The 20,301-nt window shown below is 45.6% G+C and overlaps 1 protein-coding gene across 3 annotated transcripts in view; it reads left to right on the forward strand.

Annotated features, from left to right (window-relative positions):
• Nucleotides 1–20,301, forward strand: part of disp3 (dispatched RND transporter family member 3) — a 743,795-nt gene that overhangs the window by 486,377 nt on the left and 237,117 nt on the right. For all 3 annotated transcript variants that reach the window (XM_068017501.1, XM_068017500.1, XM_068017502.1), the window contains one exon: nucleotides 16,430–16,566. In XM_068017501.1, the coding sequence (XP_067873602.1) occupies nucleotides 16,430–16,566 (137 nt within the window). The remainder of the gene's footprint in view (nucleotides 1–16,429; nucleotides 16,567–20,301) is intronic.

Raw genomic sequence — 20,301 nt, forward strand, 5'->3', positions numbered from 1 at the left:
TCTCAACTCTTCCATAGACAGTGCTTTTAACATTCCAAGTTACTTCACCCTGGCTTGGGGAGCTACCAGCTTCAGTCGCAGACATTTTAGTATTCTATCACACACAACCACGAGAAAACCGGTATTGAAATGTTTTCTCTTTGATTGGGATCGGTTTGATTTCCCACTTCCAATTTCTCATTTGTCTGTGAGTCAAACCCCAGACGCTAGCCCCCAAATTTCTGTTACGACCAGGTGAGAAAGGGGTCTAGGGAAATCCTTCTCAGCCTTTGCCTGGTGTAACCATAACAGGGTTTATTTTTAAAATACTGTGTTTTTAGCTCCCCCTCGGTGAATCCTTGTTCACTGCTTTCCAATTACAAGGCAAAGAAATCAAATCAGGTTTTCTTAGAGTTAAAGAAGAAAGATGGAAGTTTATTAATCTTAAATTCTAATTCGGTTACCAACTACGAATACGCAACATGACTACGCTAGCATGCATATGCGATGGACACACACGCAGATAGAGACAGAAAAAGTAGAAAGAATAAAGGGAAAAGTTTGAGGCAATAGCTGGGTTTCTATTTACTGTCCTTTGAGTTCGATGTGGAGTCTGTGGTTGCTGGTAAGTCTTGCCATTTCATTGCAGCCCAGTGCATGCTTTAAAACTTGTTTCGATGCTAGGAGTCTTTTCTCTCTTGAGGTTTAAGTGACTTAAGTGGATCTGGAGTTTATTGAAAGAGAGACAGACAGACAGACAGGAGAGGCACTGTTCCAAGTTCAGTTGCAGTTTGCAGTCTCTGTCGTCAAACTGTCCTATGAGTAGAATTCAAAACTCCAAGTTGGCCAGCAGGTTAGTCATGAGACGAACCCCTTTTTTGGGAACAACCGCTCCTGCGTTGTGGATTTCAAAGCCCTTGGTTGTGCAGGGGGTGGTGGGTGGCGGGTGTGTAGTGCTGTCTCTTACACTGAAACGATGCGGATCACCGTTGCCCAGACCAATCTCTGTTAATTGAATCAGTAAGCAATTCTTTTGTCTCTCCAAGCGCTGTCTGTTAGTATGCAAATGTTTTTCCAGCCATGCTGATCTCTTTAAACAAGTCATCTCTTCACTCCAGCAAGAGTTTAAAATTGATGTTCATATGACAAAATTAATATGCCTCATTCTTGGCAGGTGAGAGTCTTCGTGGCACATGAGTTCAAATCCCACCACCACAGCAGCTGGGGGAGTTTAAATTCAATTAATTAATAAATCTGGAATAAACTGCTAGTCTCATTAATAATGATGAAACTATCAGATTGTAGTTAAAAACCCATCTAATTCACTGATGTCTTTCAAGAGAGGAACTCTGCTGTCCTTACCTAATCTGGCCTACATATGATTGCAGACCCACCCCAACGTAGTTGACTCTTGACTGCCCTCTGAAATAGCCTAGCAAGCTGCTCTGTTATAGATGGCCACTTGCTCAAGGGCAATTAGGGAGAAAAGAATTTTTAAAACTTCCTCTTTTGCTCATGTTCTATATGTGCCAGAGTTCCCTATCCCTCTTTGTGCTTTGTTGATGCCTTTGATCTAATGTGCCCATTAAAGGGTGGTTTTCTTATTTTCTGCAAATGTTGGCCTATTAAGTGAACCCTATACTTGGTGGAAGAACTGTGTATATTGTGATTTTCTCACTTCCTGAGATCATGACCAAACAGGACAGATTGGGTGGACCAGGTACTTTTTTCCTGTCCGACATTTCCATATGTCTTATGTAAAGATACAAAAGTTCTCAAAATCTGACATGCCAAGCATCAATGCTGTGATCATGAAGGCACAGTTATGATGGTCAGGTCATGTAGTAAGAATGTTTGATGATCTTTTTTGGCATATTGACAATTGGATAGGAATTTCATGGTGGTCAGCAAAAGAGATATAAAAACTGCTGAAAAGCAACTCTGAAGCAGTATTAAATGGATGGTCGTCAGAATCAACAACTTGCTTAGGATAGCAAAGCATGACGAAAAGCCATCCAAGAAGGCACCTCCTACTATGAGGCCCATCGCGTTGCTGATGCTGAATGTAAATGCCAACTGAAAAATCAAGATTCTCAACCTGAAACACAAACAGGAAATGCTGGAAATACTCAGCAGGTCTGGCAGCATCTGTGTAGAGAGAAGCAGAGTTAACGTTTCAGGTCAGTGACCCTTCATCAGAACTGAGTATTTCCAGCATTTCTTGTTTGTGTTTCAGATTTCCAGCATGCTTTTATTTTAAGATTCTCATGCTGGTGTTTGGGGTCCACACTCAATCATCAGTCACCAAAGCACTCGGTCGCTCTGAACAGGCTCCAGAAGCTGGCCGAGCGCGTCTACCCTGAGGCACAGTGTGGCTTTCGTGCAGAGAGATTGACTATTGACATGCTGTTCTCCCTTCGTCAGATACAGGAGAAATGCCGTGAACAACAGATGCCCCTCTACATTGCTTTCATTGATCTCACCAAAGCCTTTGACCTCGTCAGCAGACGTGGTCTCTTCAGACTACTAGAAAAGATCGGATGTCCACCAAAGCTACTAAGTATCATCACCTCATTCCATGACAATATGAAAGGCACAATTCAACATGGTGGCTCCTCATCAGAGCCCTTTCCTATCCTGAGTGGTGTGAAACAGGGCTGTGTTCTCGCACCCACACTTTTTGGGATTTTCTTCTCCCTGCTGCTTTCACATGCGTTCAAATCCTCTGAAGAAGGAATTTTCCTCCACACAAGATCAGGGGGCAGGTTGTTCAACCTTGCCCGTCTAAGAGCGAAGTCCAAAGTACGGAAAGTCCTCATCAGAGAACTCCTCTTTGCTGACGATGCTGCTTTAACATCTCACACTGAAGAATGCCTGCAGAGTCTCATCGACAGGTTTGCGTCTGCCTGCAATGAATTTGGCCTAACCATCAGCCTCAAGAAAACGAACATCATGGGGCAGGATGTCAGAAATGCTCCATCCATCAATATTGGCGACCACGCTCTGGAAGTGGTTCAAGAGTTCACCTACCTAGGCTCAACTATCACCAGTAACCTGTCTCTAGATGCAGAAATCAACAAGCGCATGGGTAAGGCTTCCACTGCTATGTTCAGACTGGCCAAGAGAGTGTGGGAAAATGGCGCACTGACACGGAACACAAAAGTCCGAGTGTATCAGGCCTGTGTCCTCAGTACCTTGCTCTACGGCAGCGAGGCCTGGACAACGTATGCCAGCCAAGAGCGACGTCTCAATTCATTCCATCTTCGCTGCCTTCGGAGAATACTTGGCATCAGGTGGCAGGACTATATCTCCAACACAGAAGTCCTTGAAGCGGCCAACACCCCCAGCTTATACACACTACTGAGTCAGCGGCGCTTGAGATGGCTTGGCCATGTGAGCCGCATGGAAGATGGCAGGATCCCCAAAGACACATTGTACAGCGAGCTCGCCACTGGTATCAGACCCACCGGCCGTCCATGTCTCCGTTATAAAGACGTCTGCAAACGCGACATGAAATCGTGTGACATTGATCACAAGTCGTGGGAGTCAGTTGCCAGCGTTCGCCAGAGCTGGCGGGCAGCCATAAAGACAGGGCTAAATTGTGGCGAGTCGAAGAGACTTAGTAGTTGGCAGGAAAAAAGACAGAGGCGCAAGGGGAGAGCCAACTGTGCAACAGCCCCAACAAACAAATTTCTCTGCAGCACCTGTGGAAGAGCCTGTCACTCCAGAATTGGCCTTTATAGCCACTCCAGGCGCTGCTTCACAAACCACTGACCACCTCCAGGCGCGTATCCATTGTCTCTCGAGATAAGGAGGCCCAAAAGAAAGAAAGAAAGCACTCGGTGCAGAAAATGAGATGATATTCTGGCAATCTTCTTTGTTATTGAACAATATAAACTCCGTAAAGTTAAAATTGGTGGCATAGCCTCCTTATCTGGAGAACAAATGATTTTAATGCGACATTCCTGTGCTGAAATTGCACTCTGGGACAAAGTAGCACTACTGCACTCATATGAAAGTCCTTAATCTGCTTCTTCAACGGAAATATTTACCCATCTTATCTTAACCTTATCTTAAATGGCTTGATGCTTTTGTTCCAACCTTAGAGAGATCATTAGCGTGAAAAATATGAGTAATGAACCCCCGGAATAATTTAACAAATTACACAAGATTTCACATTTTAAGACTTTTAGTAGAACAACTAAACTAAAAGAAATCCCCAATTAACTAAATAGTACTTAGTAAGTAACTGATACCCCAAATTACAAATAAAGGTATTTTCTTTACTTATTCAAACACTTGAAAACCCTACACCACACAATCCTTTTTGATGACAAAATCTTTTGCTGTTAAAAGACCCAAACTCCTCTCAGTTGCAATGGGTTGGATCCCCCAGATTTTCCAAAAATGGGTGGCACAGTGGTTAGCACTGCAGCCTCACAGCTCCAGTGACCTGGGTTCAGTTCTGGGTACTGCCTGTGCGGAGTTTGCAAGTTCTCCCTGTGACTGTGTGGGTTTCCACCGGGTGCTCCGGTTTCCTCCCACAGCCGAAGACTTGCAGGTTGATAGGTAAATTGGCCATAGTAAATTGCCCCTAGTGTAGGTAGGTGGTAGGAGAATGGTGGGGATGTGGTAGAGAATATGGGATTAATGTAGGATTAGTATAAATGGGTGGTTGTTGGTGGGCACAGACTCGGTGGGCCGAAGGGCCTGTTTCAGTGCTGTATCTCTAAATAAAAAATAAAAATATTTCCTTTGCTCACTCCACTGAGCACTTCCGACCTGGACATCCGTGAATAATGTGATTTCCGGTGATCCCATGGGTACTTTACTTCTTTCTCTGCAAGCTTCGACTCTCAAAACAGTTCCAAGTCTTAACAGCCTTTCACTGTATAACGTCAGAGAGCAGGCATTCCCTCTCTCCCCAGCTGCCACCGCTCAGTGTCTTCTCTTACAGCTTGTCTTGAACCTGACTGGTTCCCTTCTATTTGCCTTTAGAAAGTCTGTTAAATTTATGTGGATTCAGAAGTCAATAACTTAAAGTTCTGTTCCAAAACGCAGGGACCAGAAGTTTGCATTCACAAAGCCACTCGGGCCTTTCCATTTTCTCCAGGTGTTAACACCTGCCTAGTTTATTTGCAATTTCCCAATTACTGGCTGCTTGTTTCACCACCCAAAAGTCTGGGACGGCAAAACCCATTGTACTTCAGGTGTTAGTGCTTTAGTCTCTGTTTTCAGAAGACATTTGATCTGTGTTCCCTGTTGTCCTGGTAACTTTTTGCATAGTGGAGGTAAGGTCACCTGACCTTCTGGACTCCATCTTAAACTTTTAAAAATCATAATTTTTAAGACATAATCACGTTACAAGATCCAGCGTTCATAACACTTTTTGTTAAAATACCAGACAGAGGAACTTCAAGCAACTATATTAACGTGTTTGCACGCTACTATTGCACAGTGATTATTGACTCCAGATTTTTCTGCCCTTGTGTAATATAGAAATAGAAATTGCGGGAAATACACAGCAGGTGCATCATTGTATGGAAAAAGAGAAAAGGCATGTTGGCATTGTAGATCGAGTTAATACATCCAAAGACTAGGTAACCTGTCTCTTTTCTCCTCTTGTATGCTGACAGAACAACTGTTTATTTCTGGCAAGTTGTGATTTTAAATTCACATTTGCAGCTTTTCTCCTTCTGTCTGGCCACCTCTAATGCCTGGACACTAATTGGGCTCCCAGTTCTCCACCTCACAGGAATGGGAGAATATCGCAAATCACAAAGACCATAACATTAAAAGAGATGCTATTTCTGTACACAGTATCAAATATGAGCAAAGACACGGGTACTCGGGGAGTTAGCCAACAAGCTAGATGCCAAGGAGGATTCACGCTGTTCTAATCTCTATTATCTAAACAAGTAAAATAAACAGGAAATGTGGCGGTTAAGCAGAATTGTTTTGTACTTGTACTCGGGATCCCCTAGATTGTGAACACAATGCAGCTGTCCATAGAAAAGCAGCTATTAAAAGGCTGATCTGTTGTGCGATATGAAAAGGATTATGGAATTACAAGAGCCTCTGAAGAAAAGCCACAGGGTTAGCATTTGAGGTCCCATTTAGAATTCAGTCATGCCGCTTTAAAGGTTTGCTTTAAAGTTTGTGTTGGAGGCAGCTTGTTCTGAAATTTGACGAGATCTGACTTCTGCCTTTTTTCAGGCTGTCTCAATCTGACTCAGAAGGGGAATTAAACTCAAGTTATTTGTATATATGGTGTGACAAATTGGAAATGTCAGTTTATTGTTTAAGGCACAACCTCCTGAGGGAAAGGGCATATTGAGGTTGAGTAGAAGGTACTTTAATCAACATTTAACTGGGCTTTTCAACATGGGAGTGGTTGATTCTGCTGCTGAATGTCTGAAGAAGTCAAAGATTCTGGCTAGAATTTTATGGGGCCTTTTGGAACGAGCTCATAGGAGGGGAGGGACTGCATGTCAAATTGGAACAGAAGACATTGGACATCTTTGGTCATTTCCACATTCTACTGACGATGGCCGACATGGAGGACAGACTTCACACATCGACGCGGCAGGAAGGTAATTAAGGCAATTAACTGGCCAATTGAAAGCAATTTTAGCTAGTATTTTGAATTTTACTTATGGTGCGTGGGAACCACGGGCCTCGCCCGGTGAAAGGAGGTGGCAAGCAAGCGGGAGCTCAGTGCTAGCTCTCTCCAGCAGCCATCGAGAGAGCCAGTGTACCATGCTGGAGCAGCGCGGGCAACAGCAAACTAAGCCGGGGGCAGGGGGATGGGAGAATTAAGGTGCCAGCACTGCGGGGGCATGTTGCCAGAGTGCCACTTGAGCAGAAGAAAAGCGTGAGGGAAAGGGGGTTGTCATTTGCATAAAAAGCCTGGCACAGGGAGAGAGGCCACCTGCCATGGGCCTCATTCACCCAGTCTTCGGGGCCCCCATTGAGAAGGAGGAGCAGCAGAGAGGGAGGGAGGTCCAGGCACAGGCACCGAAAGATCATAGAGTCATTTACAGTACAGAAGGAGGCCATTTGCCCCATTGAGTCCATGCCGGCTCTTCAGGAGCTGTCCAGTTAGTCCCACTCCTAGGCTCGATTCCCGTGGCCCTGCAAGTCTTCTGTCAGGTAGCCATCCAGCTTCCTCTTGAAGTCAGTGATTGTCTCCGCTTCCATCACGCTTAAGGGCAACGAGATTCAGGTCATTACCACCTGCTGTGTAAGAAAGTGTTTCCTCATATCCCTGCATCTTTTTCCCAAAACTTTCAATCTGTGTTCCCTAGTCCTTGTACCATTTGTTAATGGGAACAGTTTATCTTTGTCTAACTTATCTAAGCCTGTAATAATCTTGTACAATTCTATTAAATCTCCCCTCAATCTACTTTGTTCGAAGGAGAACAAACCCAGCTTTTCCAACCTAACCTTGTAACTAAAATCCCCCATCCCTGGAGAAGGGCATAGAGGGGCATGCAAACAGCTTTCTGTGCACAGAAGAGGCTAGCCTCAAGAGAGGGTCTACTGTCCAAGGTTCAACTACCTACAGATGTCCAAGCAGCGGTGTCTCCAAGCACAGTGGCGCAGTGGTTAGCATCGCAGCCTCACAGCTCCAGCAACCCGGGTTCATTTCTGGGTGCTGTCTGTGTGGAGTTTGCAAGTTCTCCCTGTGACTGTATGGGTTTCTGCCGGGCTCTCTGGTTTCCTCCCACAGCCAAAGTCTTGCAGGTTGTAGGCAAATTGTCCATTGTAAATTGTCCCTAGTGTAGGTAGGTGGTAGGAGAATTGAGGGAAGGTGGGGATGTGGTAGGGCATAAGGGATTAAATGGGTGGTTGATGGTCAGCACAGACTTGGTGGGCCGAAGGGCCTGTTTCAGTGCTGTATCTCCCTATGACTGCCTCTCCAGGGAGGCCATCATTAGTCTGTGTGGCATACTGCATGACCAGCTGAGCCCCATGGAAGTTGGTGGACACCCAATGCCAGTAGCACTGAAGGTCACTGTGGCACTGACCTTCTACACCTCCAGATCGTTCCAGGGATCCACTGGAGTTATGTGTGGGATTGTAGTCTGTGGCACATCAATTCATTAAGGTGGTGACCAATGCCCATTTCAAGAGGACCGGCACTATGCACGACCACACCAATCCAGACAGTTAAGCTGAGGGTTCCATTGGGTTCAGGGCCATTGCTGAATTCCCCCAGGTGCAGGGTGTGATTGACTGCATGCTTGTGGCCATCAAGGGTCCCCGCAGGCCAGCCAGCAGCTTTCATCAACAGGAAGGCCTTCTACTCACTTAATGTACAACTGGTCTGCGACCATCGCAGATGGACCTTTCAGGTGTATGCATGATTCCCGGGAAGCAGCCACGACACTGCCTACATCAGCAGTCCCAGGTGCCACAGTATTTCCGGCCTCTGCGTGCCTTCAGGGATGGATACTCGTAGACAAGGGCTACCCACTGATGACATTGCTGTTTAGGCCTGTGAGAAACGTTGCAAGGATGCAGAGGAGAGGTACAACAACTGCCATGGGTCAACCCGAGTGACCATCGAGCAAGCCATTGGTCTGCTGAAGATGCGATTCAGGTGCCTCGATCAATCTGGTGGAGCACTTCAGTATGTCCCAGCGAGGGTCTTGCATTTCATGGTGGTCTGTTATGCACTGCACAGCATGGCGCTGCAGAAAGGGGAGATGTTGACCAATGAGGATATCGTGGATCGCAATGCCTCTGACAATGAGAATGTGGAGGGAGCTGCTGACCAGGCGATGCAAGATGAAGGACCCCAGGAACCACAGACATGGTGCGATGAAATACGTGCAAGGGAGGCTTGGGATGCACTTAAGCATGGAAATTACATATGACCCTTACTACCTGTTGGAACCATACCAATGAAGCCTTAGCTTTATGCAGCCCTGCTGTCACCTCCTTCATTTTGCTATCCATCGCCCAGCGCTCAGGTGGACATTGCACAGTAGCAAGGTTGACTGCACACAGCATGGTCCCTCACACTCAGCCCCTTGAGGGAGCCAGGTTAGAAGTGAAGCCCCAAAGGACAGCAAGAAATGTAGCACCAATATATTAATCCTTTATTAAGCGCACAACAGACGCAAGGCTTAACACTTAGATATACAAATTGCCCATGATCCCAAGTGCAGCTAGGTGTTCTTTTTAAACTTCTTATACCTGCTCCTACATGGTGCTCCCCCTGTGCTTGCAACTGAGGTGGAGGCTGCTGCTGACCATACTGCCCCACGGCTTGGGATGACCTTGCCAGTCATCCTCTGGCTGCCTGAGGCTTGGCGGGCCTCAGCATGCTGAGGGCTTCTGCACTGGTGCAGGACCCTCCTCTGTTATCTCGGCTACTTCAGGCACTGGCGACACTGGCGGAAGGGCTGAAGAGCCGCTGTCCACACTAGGAGGGCCCTGAGAGGAGCCCCCAGATGCAGAAGGCAGCTACTCATCCTCCCTTGCAAGACACACTTGTACCTCCCTGCTGACCAGAGAAGTGAGAGGACCTGGCAGAGATGCCAGGTACTTTGTCCCCCTCTCATCTTGCCACTGTTGCATAGAGATCATGGACAAGGCAATGGCATGCAGGTCTACGCGCCTTTCCAGCATCTACTGAAACTGCCTCTCCATGATGGCCGCTAATCTCTTGATGAAGGAAGCCAAGCGCCAGAGACATGGCAGCACTCAAGGCCTCGTGAACCCTTCCATCATCCGTGCTTGGGTGCGCATAGCCTCTGGAAGCTCTGCCAGATGTTCCCTTACCTTACTCTGTAGCTGCAGCATTTGCTGTGTTGCCGACGATTCCAGAGGCATGTCAGCAGCCTGGGGCTCAGCATCCACCTGGCCTCCCACAGTCCTCCAACTGTCAGTGGCCTCGGCCTCTGTCAGCTATTCGAGCACATCTGTGCTGTGCTTACTAGCTTGTGTGCCCGAATCTATGCATGAATAGAAACCCACCGACATGACAGCATCTGTGCTGCTGGAGGGCGCGGAGGACTGATATGATGGTGCACCCTCTGAGGCTCTTTCCTTCTCCTCAGAGGTGGGCGGCTGTTTCCCGGTCTCTCAAGCTGTCCGTTCTTTGGCCTGACCTGATCCTGCATGTGGGAACAGAAAGATTGAAAGGTTTTTCATTGCGTCATTCCAACTATCCCTACATTGGAACTCCATGTGTCAAGTGGTTTGCCTTGTGTATGCCAGATGCACCCTTTGCCCGTGCGCTCATCCACTCACCCTCTTGGGTGGGCATTCCTGACTTGGCATCAGCAATGGAGCAGCTGCCATGCTGCCCTGCCAGCTCTCATGGGAGTCAGGATGGAAAGAAATGGCACCCTTTGCCTGTCTTCACTGTTTCCTTTATGTTATGGGCTGTCTTCTGCAAGCACATAGATGAAGACTTTTAATTTCCCCATGCAGACAAGCACAACACCTATGCTGGTGGGAGCCCAGCAGTCCATGATGGGGGTACACAAATGTTTCCTGCATGCGGCCACTCTCGAGGGACTTTGTGGAGCTCAACAATGGCAAATGGGCGCCTCTCACCGAGATGCAGCCATGTCTGTGGAAGCATATGCTACTGCCTGATGCCATTGCCACTGACTGGGTGGGTGGTGGGGGGGGGGGGTCTCTCCCTCTCCACCAAACGCACCTTCTCATGTTGCAACATATAAGGCCCAATGGCAAATGAGGTATGGAGAACACACCTAGGCAGACCGAATAAGGTCATTGATCCACTGATGGCATTGCATCCGAGGTTCTTGGGGTGACCCCACAGCTGCTGACCTCCTCTGTCCAGACTTGCTTGGTCAGCCTGGCTCATCTCCTCCTCCTGTCCCCGGGGAAGAGGACCCCTGCCTTGCCCTTGTAGCCTCGAGCAGAGTCTGCAGGGAGGCATCACTGAACTGTGGGGCCACCCAGGTCTTACTTCTAACATTGCTGCTGCAGGTTTCCTTTAAATGTTCAACTGTCTGGGCAGGCAGGCAGTCAGCAATAGATGCAGGTAGACAGTCAGCAGTAGGTGCAGGGCTGGCAGCCCTTTAAAAAGGACGTCAGCACCTGCTGCGGTGTCACTGATGCTGCCTCTGCAGCCTTGTTTCCTGTCTCCTCACTGTCAACGAACTGCCCCCGCACGTTCCCACTGCTAATTGGCCGGCCACCAGAAGATCACATACAGCCACCTGCACCCTGCCCAAACAGTCCCGATGTCGGGACCTACAGCCTAGCTGCAAAATTCAAACTTGCTTCCCGGGGTTTTTTTTCCATTACTTTTAATGGGCACAAAATTCACCAAAAGATTTTAAAAGAAATAAAATAAAGAACTTATATTTATATAGTGCCTTTCACGACCTCAGGATGACCCAACATGCTTTAACAGCTAATGAAATGCTTTTGAATTGTAGTTGTTGTATGTTTGTTGGTATGCTGCCACCTTAGTTAACCTAGCTTAGAGAGATTCTTTAGTCTGGAGTAATTGGAACATTAACATTTACAAACTGACTCCTGACAATGCATCCAGCATGCTGACATCATCAGAGCGCTCCCAGCTGTGCAGATGCGCAGAACAGTCTCTTGCTGTCCTTAAGGTGCTGCGCATGTGAAGCCTACATTCTTGCCAGGACTAATTCGCGCATGTACAGAAAACATCAAGCAGTTGTACTGGAACGTCATCCAGCCTCACCACCTGGCGGGAACCCAACTTCCCGCCCTGCCCCAGTCTCTCGCTCGCAGTCTCCCTCCCCTCCCCTGGCTATTCTTATCTTGTCTCTGCCTCTGTCTCTCTCTCTCTCTGTGTCTCTGTCTCTCTCTCTCTGTGTCTCTGTCTCTCTCTCTCTCTTCCCCTCCTTCCCCCTTGGGGAGCGGGAAGGAGCAGAGTGGATAAGCAGGAGGGAGCCGGGGGGAAGAAGGGGGAGGGGCGCGGGCAAAAGAGGCAAGGGCAAGCAGCTGATGGGGATGATGCGGCGAGAGGGAGCAAGTCGCTGACAGGTGGGGTGGGGTTTAAAACGGGAGCGAGTGGCTGAGGGAAAGTGGCGGTGAGACCGGGAGCAAGCGGCGAGCAGACAGGCGCGGGAGGCAGTGCCAGGGAAGAGAAGCAGGATATTGTTTGAGGTGGGATCGCAGCGATTGAATTTAATTTGTTTTTCGTGATAAATTGAACAGCGCCATCTTTAATCCTGGCAGCTGCCTAAAACGTCACAGAGACTGACATTTCAGTGCATAAGGCTGCATTTGTGCATGTGCAAGTACTGCACCACCTAGTGATTGCATTGTCAGCAACCGCAGCCTAACATTTATTATCGTATAACTATGTACCTCTTCACACTAGTCTGTGTGGCTCCACCAACGCCACACTCGATCTACCTTCATATTTCTCTATCACGTGATCTCTTACATCATCATGGTAAGGAGGTATTCTTTCCACTCTTGCAAGAACTGTATACTAAATCTCCTGCCAAGTTTTTATCCAAATATGTATTTACATACATTCACTTTTGATTTTATAAACTACCCCATCTCCAACCAAGTCTCTGACTTCGTAGATTCAATCTATCAGGAGGCGTCACAACTGTCCCTGACCATGTTGTCGTCAGATGTGGAAGGTTGGTAATCTTTCTCTGAACTGTTGTTTCTTGACTTGGACGGCCTTCATTGAGGTTTGTAGTCTCTGAGCTTTCTGAATTTCAGGTTCAACATCTGATACGTCCAAATGTATGATCGATTGACATCTTTGATGTAAAGGAATAAGATTCCTTCTGTTCCTTCGTATAGTACCTTCTGAAGTTCTTAGTAAATAAGATCACTGTTGATTCTCCTCTCCCTGGAGAATTACTCCTTCTCCGATTTGGTCTCGTACCCATAACGTGCCCTTCTGACAACTTCGGTAGGTTCCTGGTAAGGTATTTCTTGTTATAATTATGGGTTTGTTCCTTTCGGTAAGGCTTTTCTTTGTCTTGAACTCTGATAATCCTGGATTTGTATCACTGGAAGTAGTTTCTTAGGTAAAACTGGAAGTTGCCATACTGTATCCAGCTTCAAGTCTTTGTCACATGTGATCTCTTACATCATCATGGTAGGAGCTGTACTTAACCCTTTCAGATCCTTATACTACAGTAGTCACTGTTGTAATGTAGGAAGCGTGACAGCCAATTTGCCCACAGCAAGCTCCCTCAAACAGCAATGAGATAGTGACAAGATAATCAATTTTAGCGATGTTGATTCAGAAATTTAAAAAGAAAACTCCCTGCTCTTCTTTGAAATAATGCTATGGGATCATTTACATCCACCTGAGATGACCGATCAGGTCTTGATTTTGCGTCTCATTTGAAAGACGGCACATCCAACAGTGCAGCACTCCCTCAGTACTGCATTGGAATATTGGCCTAGATTTTGTGCTCAAGTCTCTGGAGTGGGCCTTGAATCCACAACCTGTGACTCAGAGGCATGTGTGCTAACACCTGAGCAAAAAGAAAAGTACTTAGTATTTCCATTCTTTTCCTGTTTGTCTTTCTGAGGCTGATCAGGCTACATATCCTCCTGTAGTTTTCATCATATGACTAGCTGCTGTTATGTACTTCACCACCATTTACCTTCTCACCACTCTTGGCCAGCAAGAGGCATGATAGGACACTATCCTCCATACATGTGCCACACAAATTCAAAACTGGGGGCAATATATTCAGAATAGTATTTGAATTTATGGTTTTATGATATCATTGGTTGACACAGCTACCCTGGAGGGACAACCCTCCCCAGTTTCAAACAGACAGCTTTTGTGAAATGCAGTACGGCACTGAACAGGGGACCACAGCTTGGGCTCAGCTTCTGTTTGGTGTTTTCAGGGAAATTTATGCACAAAAGGATGCTATTTAGCCCATTGTACTAGTGCTCATGCCCTTTAATCTCCTCTCACTGCTCTTTCCTTGGAGGGGAGGATTTGCTACTGGTTCCTATAATGGGGAATGAACCAAAGCAAATGAGAGAAATAGAAGTAGAGGAACATCAAAGCAATAGTGGCCAGAACAATACAGTTTAGAAAAGTAATTGAAAAGAATATAGGCATGACAAAATCATGGTAATAGATTGGAGAAAAGCTGATTTTGAGGGGTTGAGAATAAACCTTGCGAAAATAAAATGGACAAGGATATTGGCAAAGAATTCAATAGAACAGCAATGGGAAACATGTAAAATAGAGTCCAGGAAAAATATACTCTGCTTCAGAAAAACAAGAACAAACTAAATATTAATTAATGAGGCACTGTGGATGAATAAAGACATAAGGGAAACATTGAGGGTAAGGAAAGAGGTGTACACTAAGTGCATGGACAGCAGAGGAGAGCCCGACAAGGGAGAAAACAAAGAGATTAGGGAAGACATCAAAAAGGCAAAGAGGAACAATGAAATTAGATTATCAAGGAGCATAAATCAAAATAGTAGATATTCTACAGAATATATAATTCTACATAAATAATAAAACAGGAAAGTCAGGATGTGAATAGGGCCACTAAGTGACAAGATAAAATCACAGGCAGCGATAGCAAAATGCCAGAAATATTAAATTATTATTTTGCTTCAGTATTTACCAGGGAGATGATCAGATAAATATGACATTGAAAGATGCGATTAGAAATTATGTAGCCACATTTAAAATAAAGGGGAGAAAAATAAATTAATTAAATTCAAAGAGGATAAAACCCCTGGTCTAGATGGATTGCATCCACACATTTTAAAAGAAAAAGGGAAGAGTTAGCAGAGGCACTATTACGCAAATTTAATAATTCTTTAGAAAAACGTGTACTGCCAGAGTACTGGTAAATAAGTAACATTATACCTATATTTAAGAAGGAAGATGAAACCTGCAGGTAACTGTAGAAAAGTCAACTTAATATCGGTTGTAAGAATAATAGTGGAATCCCTACTAAAGGAGAAAATAGAATAACAGCTAGAAACCAAAAATGTAATAAAAAATAGTCAACATGGATTTCAAGAGGGAAAGTCTTGCACAACCAACTTCATTGAATCCTTTGTAGTGGTAACAGGGAAAATAAATGAGGGCAATCAGTAGATATAATATATCTAAATTTCCAAAAGACCTTCAATAAGGTACGACATAATAGGTGAATACATAAGGTTGGAACATGTCGAGTCAGATGACATGTAGCAAATTGGATAGCTAGCTGGCTGCAAGACAGAAAGCAGAAAGTGGGGTAAAGGGCAGCTATTCAGAGTGGCAGAAGGTGGGAAGTGGGGTTCCTCAAGGATCAGTTCTGGGACCACGGTTGTTCAGAATTTATATTAACTGTTTAGACTTTGGAATCAAAAGCATAATTTCTAAATTTGTGGATGACACCAAATTGGGAAGGATACTAGGACTACAACAACCTACAGGAAGACATTAATACATTTGTAGAATGGACATATAATTGGCCAATGAATTGCAACATAGGTAAATGTGAGGTCACATATTATTTGGAAAATAAAAATCTAAATGGGGTAAAAGAGCAAAAGGATCTGGCAGTACAAATACACAAATTAGTAAAAGTTACAACACAGGGCAGTAAGACTGTTCTTTAAAAAAAAAAGCAAAGTACTCTGGTTTATTTCTAGAGGCACAGAATTGAAAAGAAGTTATTCTAAACTTGCATTGTTAGACTACACTTGGAAGACTATGTACAGTTCTTGTCGTCATATTATAACAAGGATATAGAGGCACTGGAGAAGGTGCAAAAGATTTGCAAGGATGATGCCAGAGCTGCAAGGTTATACCTATCAGGAAAGGATGAACAGGTGGGGTGTCTTTTCTCTTGAAAAGAGAAGGCTGAGGGATGACCTTGTAGTGGTCTTAAAAATTTTGGAAGGTTTTGCTAGAGTAGACACAGAGAGAGTGTTTCCACTTGTGGGGAAGAGCAAAACTAGAGGCCATCAATACAAGATAGTCACCATGAAATCAATTGGAATACAGAAGAAGCGTCTTTACCCAGAGAGTGGTGAGAATGTGAAACTCTCTACCACAGAGAGCAGTTAAGGTGAATAGTACAGATGCATTTAAAGGGAAGCTAGATGAGCATATGAGGGAGAAGTGTGTAGAGGGTTCTGCTGGTAGAGTTAGATGAGAGAAGTTGGGGGCAGGCTCAAATGGAACATAAATGCCAACATGGACTGGTTGGGCCTGATGGTCTGTTTTTATGCTGTATATTCTATGCAGTTTTATATTTTTCTTCAAGTGTGTATCTAATTTCCTGTAAAATATTGTAATTGACTGACTACCTACCAATAACCAGCTGTGATACTAACATGTCTTCTGCTGCGGTTAGGAATCAATACTGGTGGGAATATACAGATAAGTATATTTGTAGTGATCAACATTGTGCGAATATGAAGTGTTATATTTGTATTAAGGTTCTTACTTCTTTCATTACTTTTGTAGGAAAGTGAAAGTCCTGTATGGTGGAACAGACCTGTTTGACTATGAAGTGAGACGAACATTTAAGAATGACATGTTGCTGGCTTTTATCAGCAGTGGATGTATAGCTGTCCTGGTGTACATTCTCACCTCTTTTTCAGGTCAGTGCCCCTCCCCATTTTAACCATTACCATTATTTCCTGTGGTATGTATTGTTTTTATTTCCATTTCCTTGCCTTTACCAATGCCATTCTGCAGATGGCCACTAGGAGGTGCTAGAGAGTAGCACAGAATAATTCCAGCTCTAATTTTGCCTTCATCCTGTGCAAGAAGTACTGGCCTCCTTCAGCTCTACAATCCTCCAAAATCTCAATTCTCTTCCACTTCTGGTCTCTTACACATCATTGATTTTCACCACTCCACCATTGGTAGTGGTGCATTCAACCGCCCAGACACAAAGCTCTAGAATTGCCTCCCTGCTCACGTCTTCTTCTCCACTTCTACTTCTTGGAAGTTGCTCCTTAAAATATGCCTGTTTGATCAAGGTTTAGATGATCTGCCCTAATATCTCTTTATGTGGCTTGGTGTCAGATTTTGTCTGATTACGCTCCTCTGACATGTATTGGGATGTTGTACTAATTTACAGTTGTTATATAAATGAAAGTTGTGCTTTTGATACCTTGGATGGGATCGAAGACTATTCATATACAAAATTATAGACACTAGTCCGTGTCCTGCAATTCATTTTGGAATTTACTCACATTTGGCCATTTTGACCATATTAGCTATCACATTTAATGAATTTGCTCATTCTCCCTCCATATTACAAGATGTCTTCCACTTATCTGGGTCCCAGTACCATAAATTATTCTCTGACCAAGAAGGACAGCAGGTGACCTAATCCAAAGTTACGGTGAGCACCACTTCTTAGGAAGGATATATTTGCTTTGGAAGGAGTGCAGCGTAGATTTACGAGAACAATACCTGAACATGAAGGGTTAAATTATGAGGATAGATTACACAAACTAATGGCAGTATTTCAGTTCCCAGGTCAGGACCCCAGCATTGCGAAGACTTCTGGGTCCTGACCCCGCACCGACGGGAGAACACACATCTGATACAATTTCTGGAAGCAAATGTGCTGATTGGACAAGAGTTGCATTCGCCACCCAGTTAGCAGACAGTGGACACAGGAGGGAGGCTGAACCAGTTTGGGAGCAGGCCCAACTTAAAGGGTGAGTGGCAGCCATTGCTAAGGCTGCTGTTCGTTAACATTATGGAGACTGAGGCAGAGCAGCAGGCAGAGAGGGCCCCAACCCCTGTTAGAGAAACTTCCAAGCCTGTTTATGAAGCAAACACTGAGACTAGGATGCTTTGGTGGAGACTCTTCATTGCTTTCCACAGAGCTTACTTCTCCACTCCTAATAACTCCCAGCCAGCACTGGCTGGCTCTTCTTTATATGTACATCTGAGCACAATTAATTAATCAACATCCAACACCTGTTCACTGTATTATCTTCAATTACTAGGTATTTAACATCCATTAACAGAGCTTATTGGACACGAACACCACTCCCAGTTTTCCATTGAGTCACTTCAGGTCATGCTGGAAGCAGTGACAGCCCGGAGGAGCATTCTGTTTCCTGCCAGTGATCACAGGAGCCCCACAACAGACCAAGAGGGTATGGCTGGAGGTTGCCAACAAGGTTAGCAGCAGAGGAGTGGTGCAAAGGACCCAGGTGCAGTGTTGCAAGCACTTTAACGACCTGGCTAGGGCTGGCAGAGTGAGTGACGAGAGAGACACAGATGGTATGCCTCCCAGTCAGCACTCTCCAAAGTACCAGGGAGAGGTGCATCCTGTGGGTGCAGAGAGGGTGAATCACCATAGGTGTGCAGCGGAACCTCGCTGACCCACTGACATAGGTCAGCATCCAAGTGCTGCTGCCCAGGAATCTGCCTCTGCTCTAGCCAGACTATGGGAAGCTTCAGACCATTTGATAGAGTGCCCTTCCGAAGTGGGAAGTGGACTGTGCACTAGGCATGAGCCCCCATCCCCTTCACCACCTCAAAAAAAAAAGCTCTTGTCACAAGCACACATTTTTGAAAATAACTTCTGATCAATGAGCAAGACTACTTAGTGAGATGACATGAGAAGAAGTGCCAGAAGGGGATTTTGGCAGTGCAATGCAGAGGCCTGGTCAGGTCGGAAAAAAAGAACCCGACCCGAAACTGACTGAACCACCGCGGATTCGAGCCCGACCAGGCCCGAGTCTCTCTGATTTTGCCCCGAACCTGACCCAATCCAAACCCGCCCCGCCTGGACCCGACCTGACCATCCCTGTACTCGCCTTCAGACTCGGGATCTCCACGAAGCTGCAGCGCATGCGTGATGACGTCATAGTGATGTCGCCACTGTGCAGACTCAGTTTCATCCTGGACTCCCAACTCAGGTAAGTTTTTTTTTTTTTTTTAATTTCAGTACTTACCAGCAGAGCACTTACTGTGTGTGTCCGGCCCGACCCGATCCGACTCGACCTGGACTCGGCCCGACCCGATCCCAACACATGTTGTCAGGTTCGGGTCGGGTAGCAGATCTCTAGTGCAATGGTGAGAGAAAAAGTTTGGAGGCAGTTCCATTAACTCTCCCAAAGGGGAAAGATAGCCTAGTTTCTCAGGTGCAGATCTGCAGAGTTACAAGTGACAAAAGCTTCAAATTGTACATCCCCTTCAGTATGGAGAGATCTCCTGCACATGTGCGTCATGAGAAGTTAACTATAAGAGGAAGAAGGAGAGATAAGGGAGGGTGGCCATAAAAAGGGTCTGCACTTTAAATGTCAGCCTATTCTTTCTCTTTTACTATTCTGATAGACTTGCCAGTGTTGGACCATGACTTTCTGCCTGTATCTTGGTCAGCACTGTGTCCTCCCTCTCCAATGCTCCTCTACAATTTGCTGCTGTTGCTGCCAATTTTGCATTCTTTCTGCTGCCAGCACTGTGAGGGCCATCTCACAGTCTTCCATACTGGTGGCTGCCATTTGCCTCTGTCCTGACGCTGATGAGTGCTCCCCGCAATGACACCACCTCCTTCCTCATGACATGTTTCTGACAGCACATTAAACCGACCTCCACCTTACCGCAACCCCCCACCCAAGTCGAACATTGCACTCTGCCTCCAGAGCTCGGTAAGGGCCTTAAGTGGCTAATTTAAAACATTGGATGGGCTTTATCTTCCGCCTCCTGTCAGCCCAAATGAAGTTCCAAGCGTACCAGTTTTGCGTCAGGAAACTGGCAAGCTGACCCGGGGGCGGTTTTCTGCAGCTGCCCTCTCGCAAACCCACCCTCTGGAGCTTTTGAAAATCCAGTCCTACGTTTGTACTCTTGGAATTTAGAAGGTTAAGGGGTGATTTGATGCAGTTTTCAAGATATTAAGGGGAACTGAAAGGGTAGATGGAAGGAAACTTTCCTCTGGTTGGGGAGTCTAGGACTAGGGGCCATAGTTTAAAAATTAGAGCCTCGCCTATCAGGAGTGAAATTTGGAAACACCTACCATAAACGGTGGTAGAAGTTTGGAACTCTGTTCCGCAAATGGCAATCAATGCTGGATAAGTTGTGAGTTTCAAATCTGAGAATGATTGATTTTTGTTATCCAAAGGTATAGGGAGTTAGCTCGCAGATCAACCATGGTCTCACTGAATGGCATACAGGCTTGATGGGCTAAATGGCCTACAATTGTTCCGATGTTCCTATATAAACTGTTTCTTACCAACTGATGTATTTGCAAGATCAGCCCATGTCAAATCACCCTCCGATACCAGCTAAAACAGGGAACTCTTCTTTCAATACCAGTGAATCTCCTTGTCACATACAGGCAGCAAGACACACATGGCATAAACTTC

Source organism: Heterodontus francisci, chromosome 37 (assembly GCF_036365525.1).
Source record: "Heterodontus francisci isolate sHetFra1 chromosome 37, sHetFra1.hap1, whole genome shotgun sequence".
Taxonomy (NCBI): domain Eukaryota; kingdom Metazoa; phylum Chordata; class Chondrichthyes; order Heterodontiformes; family Heterodontidae; genus Heterodontus; species Heterodontus francisci.